At 55.2% G+C, this 8,803-nt stretch overlaps 1 protein-coding gene across 1 annotated transcript; it reads left to right on the top strand.

Moving 5' to 3' along the window:
- The first annotated feature begins 492 nt into the window (after positions 1-492).
- LOC139826463 (SUN domain-containing protein 2-like) lies at positions 493-5,212 on the top strand. The gene is made up of 8 exons (XM_071802360.1): positions 493-564; positions 2,152-2,192; positions 2,461-2,596; positions 2,823-2,907; positions 3,046-3,161; positions 3,779-3,946; positions 4,304-4,390; positions 4,974-5,212. Exons 1-8 carry the CDS (start codon positions 493-495, stop codon positions 5,118-5,120), a joined length of 852 nt encoding a protein of 283 aa, XP_071658461.1. The 3' UTR covers positions 5,121-5,212.
- The last annotated feature ends 3,591 nt before the right edge of the window (positions 5,213-8,803 follow it).

Below are 8,803 nucleotides of genomic sequence, written 5' to 3'. Positions count from 1 at the left end.
ATTGCTGGAAGGACCTGATGGAGGAAAATAATCACTGAATGTAAACAATGACACGCTTTTAGAACATGCATGGCCCCAGGAAAACTGAAAGCCTTCACACTGCGGAAGATCGAAAAACAATGGAGACAATAGTAATCTGTTGAGGATGGAGTTAAATATTTGTCATCCTCAGCATGGAATGTAGGTTTACAGCGACTTTTAGTTTATCGTCCTAGCTAGAGGATTTTTTTTTCCTGTCCAGATCTTTGTATAGTTACGGACTGAACCACACAATGTGAAATGTTCCTACACTGAGTCCCTTGGGAAAACGTGAGCTTTCTCTATAGCACTCAAATCTTTCTGGAAGCCAAGCACCCAGTCAGGGAACTGAAGCTCACACCATCACAAACATCATTATCTGTTTATAGATGACAATAAACAGATGAGCTTAGGTAGTTTAATTAGTAAAGCCTGGCTCACAATACTGAGAGCCAGGAGCAGAGCAACAGAAAGATGGCAGCTTCGGATAGTCTTCCATCACTTGTGGAGAGCAGTAATTTCCTTTCTGTTGCTCTCAGTCAGCATGTAAGTGTCTTGTGTGTTTACATCTGTGCCTGAAGAGGACATTCGGTCCACCTGGGAGTCCAAATAACATGCAGAGTAAGCGTTTACATTCGAGGTATCACCTTGTGTTTAATAGCTGAAAAGGGAATGGATTTGCTGTAGGTCTTTAAATGCAATGCTGTCCTGCAGCTCTGTGTGTGTGTCTGTGTGCACAGAGAATGATGTTGAAATGGAATGTATGTGTGTATACATTTGCATGTATAAGAGGGAGTTAGAGATCACTGTGATGAGAGTGTTTAGACACCCACAAGTCAGTTCAGTCTACAAGGACCCAAGGACAGTCTCCCCTGCCTGGCCCAGGCCCCTCCAGCAGCCCTGAAGGAGACAACGTGGGCGACCGGCCTAGCACCCGGCAGCCCTCCCTCTGCCCCGCCTCCTATCCCCAGGGAGAAGGAAGAGCCCCAGGAGGAGCCCGAGGTGGCCAGGCCACATCCATCTACAATTTTAAAATAAATTTCTGCCAGGGCAGAAAAACAGGTGCTGCTCTTGGTGCTCCAGGTGCTGCTGGGGCCCTTGTCTTTGGGAGCTGCAGGTGTGGGTGAACCCCCAGGGTCCCGCCCTCCAAAAGGGCACAGCAGCCCCCTCCAGGGTAGCCCCTCTGAGCTCACAATGGACGTCACCAGCCGGCTGTGCTGAGGTCATAACCGCTGCCCTCTATAAGAGCCCACGCTCAGAGGTGGGCAGCAGCACAAAGCAGAGTGCTTTGAGCGGTTGGTGATCGGCTCGAGAAGCGGTGTTTGCATCTCGGCAGCAGATCAACATTTTCCTTCTGCGTGGCCACTGTGCTGGGCCTGAAGAGGTGCCAGCCATGTTGGCCACAAGAGTGCTGGGGCTCTTCGCCCTTTGCATTTTAATCGTGTTTCGTAAGTATCCCCGACCAAAACTGGCCCAATCAGTGCTGGGGAGAGGAACCAGCTGCTGAGGAAAATAACCATCTCTTCTCAATGTGACCCACAGCTGCTGGTTTGTACTATTTGGACTCACGAGGTTCGGGACATGGAATGCTGAATGTAAGTGTCTCTTGCAGTGTAAAGCCAACCCCTGCCAAGGCCGTGGCTCTGCCCTCCTGCCTGGCCTGGGAAGATGGGGCACCTGGTCCCAAATGCCCATCAGTGCTGAGGGAGAACATGGGATGTGTTGGGGACACTGCTGTTTGTTCTTCAGTCTTCTTAGCGCCTGCATGGGGTTCGACACGGAGAGGGATCTTCCTAAGTGAGCTCTGCAGGGTGCCAGGCTGAAGTACAGAGTGCTTTGGCAGAAGGTGCCTTTGCTGCCTGTGTGGCTCTCAGAGAGCCTGGGGGGGTAGACGGAGACCTGAAAGATGTTCTGCTGAATGCAGCTGTTACAGACCCCAGCCTTGGGGTCAGGGTCTCCCAAAGGGAATCCAAGCAGCTGGAATTTCTGCCAGCTCTGCCTGGGGGAGTCTCCTTTGGGAAGCCCTGGCAGTGCTCCTCATGCTGGCTGCAATGGCGTGTCTCTCCAAAGGGTCAATTTTGTCAGCCAACAAGCTGCTTCAGAGGTCCACCATCCCTGTTCTTTGTCTTGCAGGACGAGAGTGGGCTTTCTGAAGCGGAGCTGGAGTCTCTGAGGTAAGTGCAGTTTCTCGCCAAGGCACGCACTCTGTGGAGCCATCTCAGCTGGCTTCGTGCTGCCCACACTCACTCGCACCCGGGACTCCTGACCTTCCCGGTCTGCCAGCTGTGGTGCTGGAAGGAGCCATTTGTACAGCAGAGGAAGGAAAGGGGCTGAGAGAGGGGGGTGAACCAAGCCCAGGGGGCCCCTCTCTGCACAGGGTTTGGAGCCTGCCTGCAGAGACTGGGCAGCTGCTGGACAAGACCTGCTTTCCTGTGTCTGCAGGAAAGCCCAGGGTTGGCTGGAGCAGATGCGGCAACTCAAGGAGACCAAGGATCAGGTGTCTGCTGTCAAGAGGAACATCCTGCAGGCAGTGACTTTGGCCCTGGAAGAACATGGTGTCCAAGAGGAGAAGAGAGAGGTAAAGGTGCCAGGGGTAGATCAGAGACCTTGCTGCCTTTTTGGGCTTCCTCCTTCTGCTTCCCCTTGGCACCCTCCAGGTCGGCAGCTTTTCCCACAGGTCTGCCTTGGGGTTTCTGATGTGCCAGCACTCCTTGGCTCTGTGCTAGGACTCAGTGTTCATGCAGAACAGCCTGTGAAAGTCTTTCTGTTCACAGCCATAAAAACATTGTCCTAATTTTTCCCAGGAAATTCTACAATTTACCCGGACGGCAATGGAAAAGGTTCTTGAGAACTATCACCGGATGCCTGACTGGGCAATGGGATCAATAGGTACGCAGACAGGAAATCTCGCTGCCCTTGGTTTGTGTGTGGCACTCCCCCAAAGTCTGCCCAGCTCTGCTTTCGACCTTGAGAAATACAGCCAAATGCACTGCTTCAGCTCCTAAGCTCTGGCCATCTTCATGTCAGGTGGCACCATTGACAACCAGAGGACATCCAAGACTTATTTTGTACGAGACGAGAAGACCTGGTGGCTTTCTACATTTGACATTTTTCCTGGAAAAGGTCCAGCGACAATCTTGCAGGTATCACAGAGAAAGCCTGACTTGTGGTTCAGCTCCTGGCAGAACAAGCACACAGCACTTCCCTTCAGCCCGGCCGTGTCACTCAGCCCTGCGGTCTGCATGGCATTCCTGACCCCTGATATCTGGCAGCGCTGCCCTCCCATCAGGAGGGGGACCGAGCTGAACCCAGCTTCTGTGACCTGCCCAGCACCCTGGGCTGCAGTTTACGAGGAACCTGGTCCTTGGTAGTCCCTCTGTCACATCCCATCTCTCTCTGAAGGCCCCTTTGCCAAGCGGGTGGCAGTGGTGGGGGGTGCTGAGCCATGGGAGCAGGCAGAGACGTTCCATGGGCCCTGCAGTGCAGAGCAGTTTTCGAAGGGCAATGGGGTGAGGTCCACTAGGAGACCTGCCCTGCCTCTGCAGGCTCTGAGAAAGCAGAACCAGCTTGGGATAAGCAGTGGAGCCCAGAAGTTTTGTAGAAACACCTCCATATTGCTATGCTGCCCATGGGCTTGTAATCATTTAGGAACAGGATTGCAGCCCACAGGCAAGGCAAGGTCTCTGATTCTGGCCCAACAGGCAACTCTGTTGGCTCTTTGGTTGCCTTATTGCTGATGGTCATGGCTTTCTGCTTTCAGCATCGTATTGCCCCTGGGAACTGCTGGGCTTTCCAAGGATCTCAAGGCCACGTGGTCATCCGGTTGCCTGTAGAGATCTGGCCAACTGCTTTGACTGTCTGGCACATCTCGAAGGCAACATCTCCTTCTGGAGAAGTCAGCGATGCCCCAAAAGAGTTTGTCGTCTTTGTAAGTCTTTGCCTTGCTCTTCTCAGGTGTGCCTGGCCCCAGGGAAATGCTGTTCCAGAGCTCTGCAGCTCACGGCACCGTCCTCAGACATCTCCCTGGGTCTGGCTGCTGCAGAGCACAGCGTCCCCTGGGCACTGTTGCGGGGGGGCACGTGGGGAACCGTGCCTCTGGGTCTTGTCTGCTTCACGGCCAGGGATCCTGGAGCACGTGCTCAAAGCAGCCTGACCCAGAGGCACCCTAAACTCTCTATACTACCCCTATAGCCCAGGGAGGTGGGAAGGGTTCCTGGCTTGGGCCTTGACGTGCCCTGACACCCTGCTTGGGCCTGACCTGCTCCCTCTGTCTCTTGTCTTTGAGGCAGTGGACGAGGCTGGGGCAGAAACTCTCCTGGGGACATTCATGTATGACGTGAACAAGATGATCGCTCAGACCTTCCATGTGCAGGTACCGCAAGAGCTGTGGCAGGATGCCCAGGGAGAAGGCAGCATTGTCGGCAAGTGGCTGGGGAAAGAGGGCAGAGGATCAGCCCAGCCAGGCTCTGCTCTGCCACGCTCCTTGTTGTCTGCGGGGAAGAGGGCAAGAGGCAGAAAATGGTGCTTTGCTGAGCTGGCCGAGGCAGCTGCCCCACCTTTGCCGGGGCTTTCCTTTTCCTCGGGCCGTTTCAGAGAAAGCAGCAGTGGGAACAGGGCCGGGAAGGGAAGCAGTCCCCGTCAGGGTGATGGCGGGAGGGAGGACGGCAGACGTGTTCCCCCTCAGCAGGACTGTCCCCACCTGCCACGGCACGCCAGGCAGCCCAGGGCCTCTGGGTTCCACAGCTCCCTCAGCAGCCTCTGAGGCCAGGCCTTGGCTTTCCAGGCACAGAGGGCTCCTGTAGGGCCCTGGAAAAGTGGAGTCTGGTTGCCCTTGCTCCTCCTTCGTCAGTGCTGCCGTTTGGTCCTCAGCAGGGGGAGAGCGGGCAGAGGGGACTCTGGCGACGTGATGTGGCTCTTGCCACCTGTGTAACGGTAGTTCCCCCGTTTCTTTGCAGAAGCAGCTTCCCAGGACCTTCCGGTACATCAAAATTCAGGTGGAGAGTAACTGGGGAAACCCCGAGTACACCTGTGTGTACCGCGTACAGGTGCACGGGAAGAGAGCTGGACATGATGGCGACCGGCAGGCCCTACAGGTCATTTAGAAAGATCAATAAAGAAGTTCTGTGGCAGCTTGTCTTGTGTATCTTCCTTGCTGGGACAGCTCTTTGGGTACTTTTCTTCATGGGCAGCCACAGTGAAGGACCTGGTCAGGCTCTCCTGGTCTTCTTGGAGCTGGATGAAGATCTCCTGGTGCAGCTGCTCCAAAACTGCTTGGTGACATTTGTGCACCAGTTTATTGATGTTGTCGTGCAACTCTGCAGCAGGGAGCCCCGCCGTGTGCTGGGCCTGGAGCACGGCTGTGCTGCCAGGGAGCAGCAATAAAGGCCTGAAAACTGCAGAGGAAGTCTGGGTGTTCCTAACACTGCAGGTGGCGTTGCTGTCTCCACCTGTGCTTCCTCCCACTGGTATGGTGAGGGAACGGCTGTGTGTGGTGTTTAGTTGGCTGACAGGTTAAACCCAAGCCACAAGAGGTTGATTTGGCTAGAAAAATTGTCTGAATCCCTGGTCAAAGCCAAGGACGGAGAGGCACGTACTGATCCTAGAAGCAGTGTCCACTATTACAACAGTGTTAAACGCAGAGCCGCAAATGGGCACAAACTGCAGGGTCCCAGCCCAGCAGGTTCTTCAGGCTGCAGCACCGCGGGTCAGGCTTTGCGCTTCTCAGGCTGCAGCTGCCGCGCACAGCTCCCGTGTTCATAGAAAACCCTGATCGACTCATCCGATCCGGGCGCACAGAAATATCTGCACAGGGCTCGTTGTGAGTGCGGTGACCCACATCCCACCCGCGGCTTCTCGCTCCACTCGTGTCGCTTTCCCCACAGAGCCCAGAGGATGCAGTTTCCCCTCCGTGTTCAGGGTCCCGTGGGGGCGCCGCTCGCCGGTCCCCCCTTTGTGTTCCGGGAGGGGCTGGTCCCGCAGCAGCACCGGTTTCCCCTAACGGGGCCGCCTCCCGCCGCAGGGCGCCCGCCTCGGGGCCGCCGCTCCGCTCCGAGCGGCCGCGGGAGGTTCGTGCTCGCGGGAGACGGGGGAGGCCGGTGCGGGGCTGGCGGCTGCGCTGCCCGAGCCTCCTGCTCCTGCTCCCGCCGCCGGGACCCGCCAGCGCCCCCCAGCCCGGCAGTCACTCGATCCCGCAGGGTCTCCGCCAATACGACCACAGGCGGCTTCGCTGTTCCCCCCGCTCACTCCGGTAACGGGGCGGGAACAGCTGCCCGCCTCTTTATAAAATGGAGTCACACAGCCCTGTGATACGAGCAGAGCAGCCGCACGTAACCAATCAGACAACAGCGAGTGTTGCTGCGGCAGTTAAGTGACTGGAAACAAGAGGCAGACGGTGAAGCTCGTACCGCCCGAGCACCTGAGCCAATGGGGAAAGGAGGAGGGAGCGCGTGGAGCCCGGGAACCAGCGCCAATAGCGGACTGCGTCTTCCCGCGCTTCGGGAGGGGAGCACTCAGGGAGAGACGTGGTGGCTGCTGTATTCAAACAAAGCTCTTTTTTTGTTGTTGTTTTGTTTTGCTCTTCTGAGTCCTTTTTGGGAACATTTCCCTCTAGGGAAGCAAGTTTCTGCACAAGTCCATTTGTCAGAAACACTGGGGTCCCCAGCATCCTCCTGTCTCCTCATCCCCTGGCAGGGCTTCAGTCTCCCTTTCCCCTGATCTGGTCAGAAACTTAGTTTGCAATTCACAAAGCTCGGGACAGGTCCCTGAGGCTGCACAGACAATAGCTCGGGGGTTTCCTGCCCTGTGAGTCCTGTGCACTCCAATCTGAAGTGGATTAGATCCCAAAACTCTGGAGTGGTGATTCCAGATGTACGTCTGGCCACTTCTACAGAATGAGGACCCTCAGGGGTACCCAGGAGATGGCCAACCAGTTTGGGAAGGTGTCTCAGTCCCTGAGGAATGTTCCTTAGATGGCCAGTGTAAGGAGGAGAGTCTTCCACTACAGACCTGCTGCTCCGAGGAAGACCAACCCAAAGGGGTGTCTGTTGGGGTCCCTTTTTACCCTGTTGAATCTGAGCTGTGTTTAGTTATGGTGGTTGTCCAGAACATTCTCTCCTCCATCATGTCTCATTGGTCAAAGTCACAGCCTGCTGACCAGTTGGTGAATGCATGGCCATAGTTGTCCATCAGCCTGGAAGTTTCTGCTGGTCTGGGGACAGGGATGGTGGGGGGTGGGGAGTGCATCTGCCACAAGGCTTCACTGGTAAAGGAGACGTTCGTCAAGTGAGCCTGGAAGGGAGGAGCTGGTTTTATAAGGGAAGGGGGGTCTCCTGGTTGGATTGGTTCTCAGGAGACTCTTATATCTGAAGTAGCTTAGGTGGTTATTCTCGTACCTTTTACACATGAGAACAGCCATCTCGTTGCTCATTCCAAGGACCTGTGGATGCTGGTCAAGAGCGGCTGAACATGCGCCAGCAGTGCGCCCAGGTGGCCAGAAAAGGCACCAGCATCCTGGCAAACATCAAGAATTTGAGCCCTGTGATGAGGCTTGGAATATTTGAACACATCGCTTAACCTGTATCTGGTTTTGTAGGGCTTACAATGATCACAGACAGACAGACACTGTCAGAGGAGCCTTCCTGGGACTGAGCGCCCTTGCCTCCTCCTTGGTGATGGAGTTTTCTTCTGGATATATTCTTAAGTGAGCCCCATCCCACTCCAAGGCAAGCGATTATTTTCTGCTGGGTACCCTTGAGTAAAAGAGGTCTCTTGTTCTGCTTTTGAGAGTGACTGCGTGCTGTGGATCCTCATTATTATTATGTGGTTATACAATAATAATATCCTCACGTGGCATCTGATTGTGTGTTTTAGGATGTTGTAGAGAGATTTGAGTTTTCCTCTACATGGCCACTGTTCTGGGCTTGCGGAGGTGCCAGCCATGTTGGCCACAAAGGTGCTGGGGCTCCTTGTCCTTCTGCTTGCTGTGCTGTTTTCTGAGTATTCCTGACCAAAACTGGCCCAATCAGTGCTGGGGAGATGGACCAACCCCTGAAGGAAATAACTATCTCTTGCCAGTGTGACCCACAGCTGCTGGTTTTTATGTGTGGAATCTGTGTTTTGGGGACATGGAACGCTGCATGTAAGTGTCTCTTGCAGTGTAAAGCCAACACCTGCCAAGGCCGTGGCTGTGCCCTCCTGCCTGGCGTGGCAAGATGGGGCACTTGGTCCCAAATGCCCATCAGAGCTGAGGGAGAGGGTGGGATGTGTTGAGGTCACTGCTGTTTGTCAGTCAGTCTCCTTAGTGCCTGCATGGGTTCCTTCCTCAGACTTCTCCCTGGGGCTGGCTGCTGCAGATCACAGCATCCCCTGGGCACTCCTCGGGACATGTGGGGGTTCTGTGCCTCTGGGGCTTCTTCATGGGTCTGAGTCTGCTGCTTCTGCTTCATGACCAAGGATTCTGGAGCATGTGCTCAAAGCAGCCTGACCCAGAGGCACCCTAAGCTGTGTAGACTACCCGTGTAGCCCAGGGAGGCAGGGAAGGGTTCCTGGCTTGTTCCTCGACGTGCCCTTTTCTTGACATCCTGCTCGGGCCTGACCTGCTCCCTCTGTCTCTTGTCTTTGAGGGAGTGGATGAGGCTGGGGCAGAAACTCTCCTGGGGACGTTCATGTACGACGTGAACAAGATGATTGCTCAGACCTTCCATGTACAGGTACCGCAAGAGCTGTGGCAGGATGCCCAGGGAGAAGGCAGCATTGTCTGCTGGGGAAAGAGGGCAGAGGATCAGCC

Source organism: Patagioenas fasciata, chromosome Z (genome assembly GCF_037038585.1).
Source record: "Patagioenas fasciata isolate bPatFas1 chromosome Z, bPatFas1.hap1, whole genome shotgun sequence".
Classification (NCBI taxonomy): Eukaryota; Metazoa; Chordata; class Aves; order Columbiformes; family Columbidae; genus Patagioenas; species Patagioenas fasciata.
This window is presented reverse-complemented; position numbering and strand designations above follow the sequence as displayed.

Bases quoted from the DNA above. Each gene is read 5' to 3' on its own strand.
- LOC139826463 (XM_071802360.1), top strand. From the start codon at position 493: ATGGCAGCTTCGGATAGTCTTCCATCACTTGTGGAGAGCAGTAATTTC. The intron at 2,193-2,460 runs GTAAGTGCAGTT...CTGTGTCTGCAG, and splicing joins GCGGAGCTGGAGTCTCTGAG to GAAAGCCCAGGGTTGGCTGG. The intron at 3,162-3,778 runs GTATCACAGAGA...TTCTGCTTTCAG, and splicing joins GTCCAGCGACAATCTTGCAG to CATCGTATTGCCCCTGGGAA.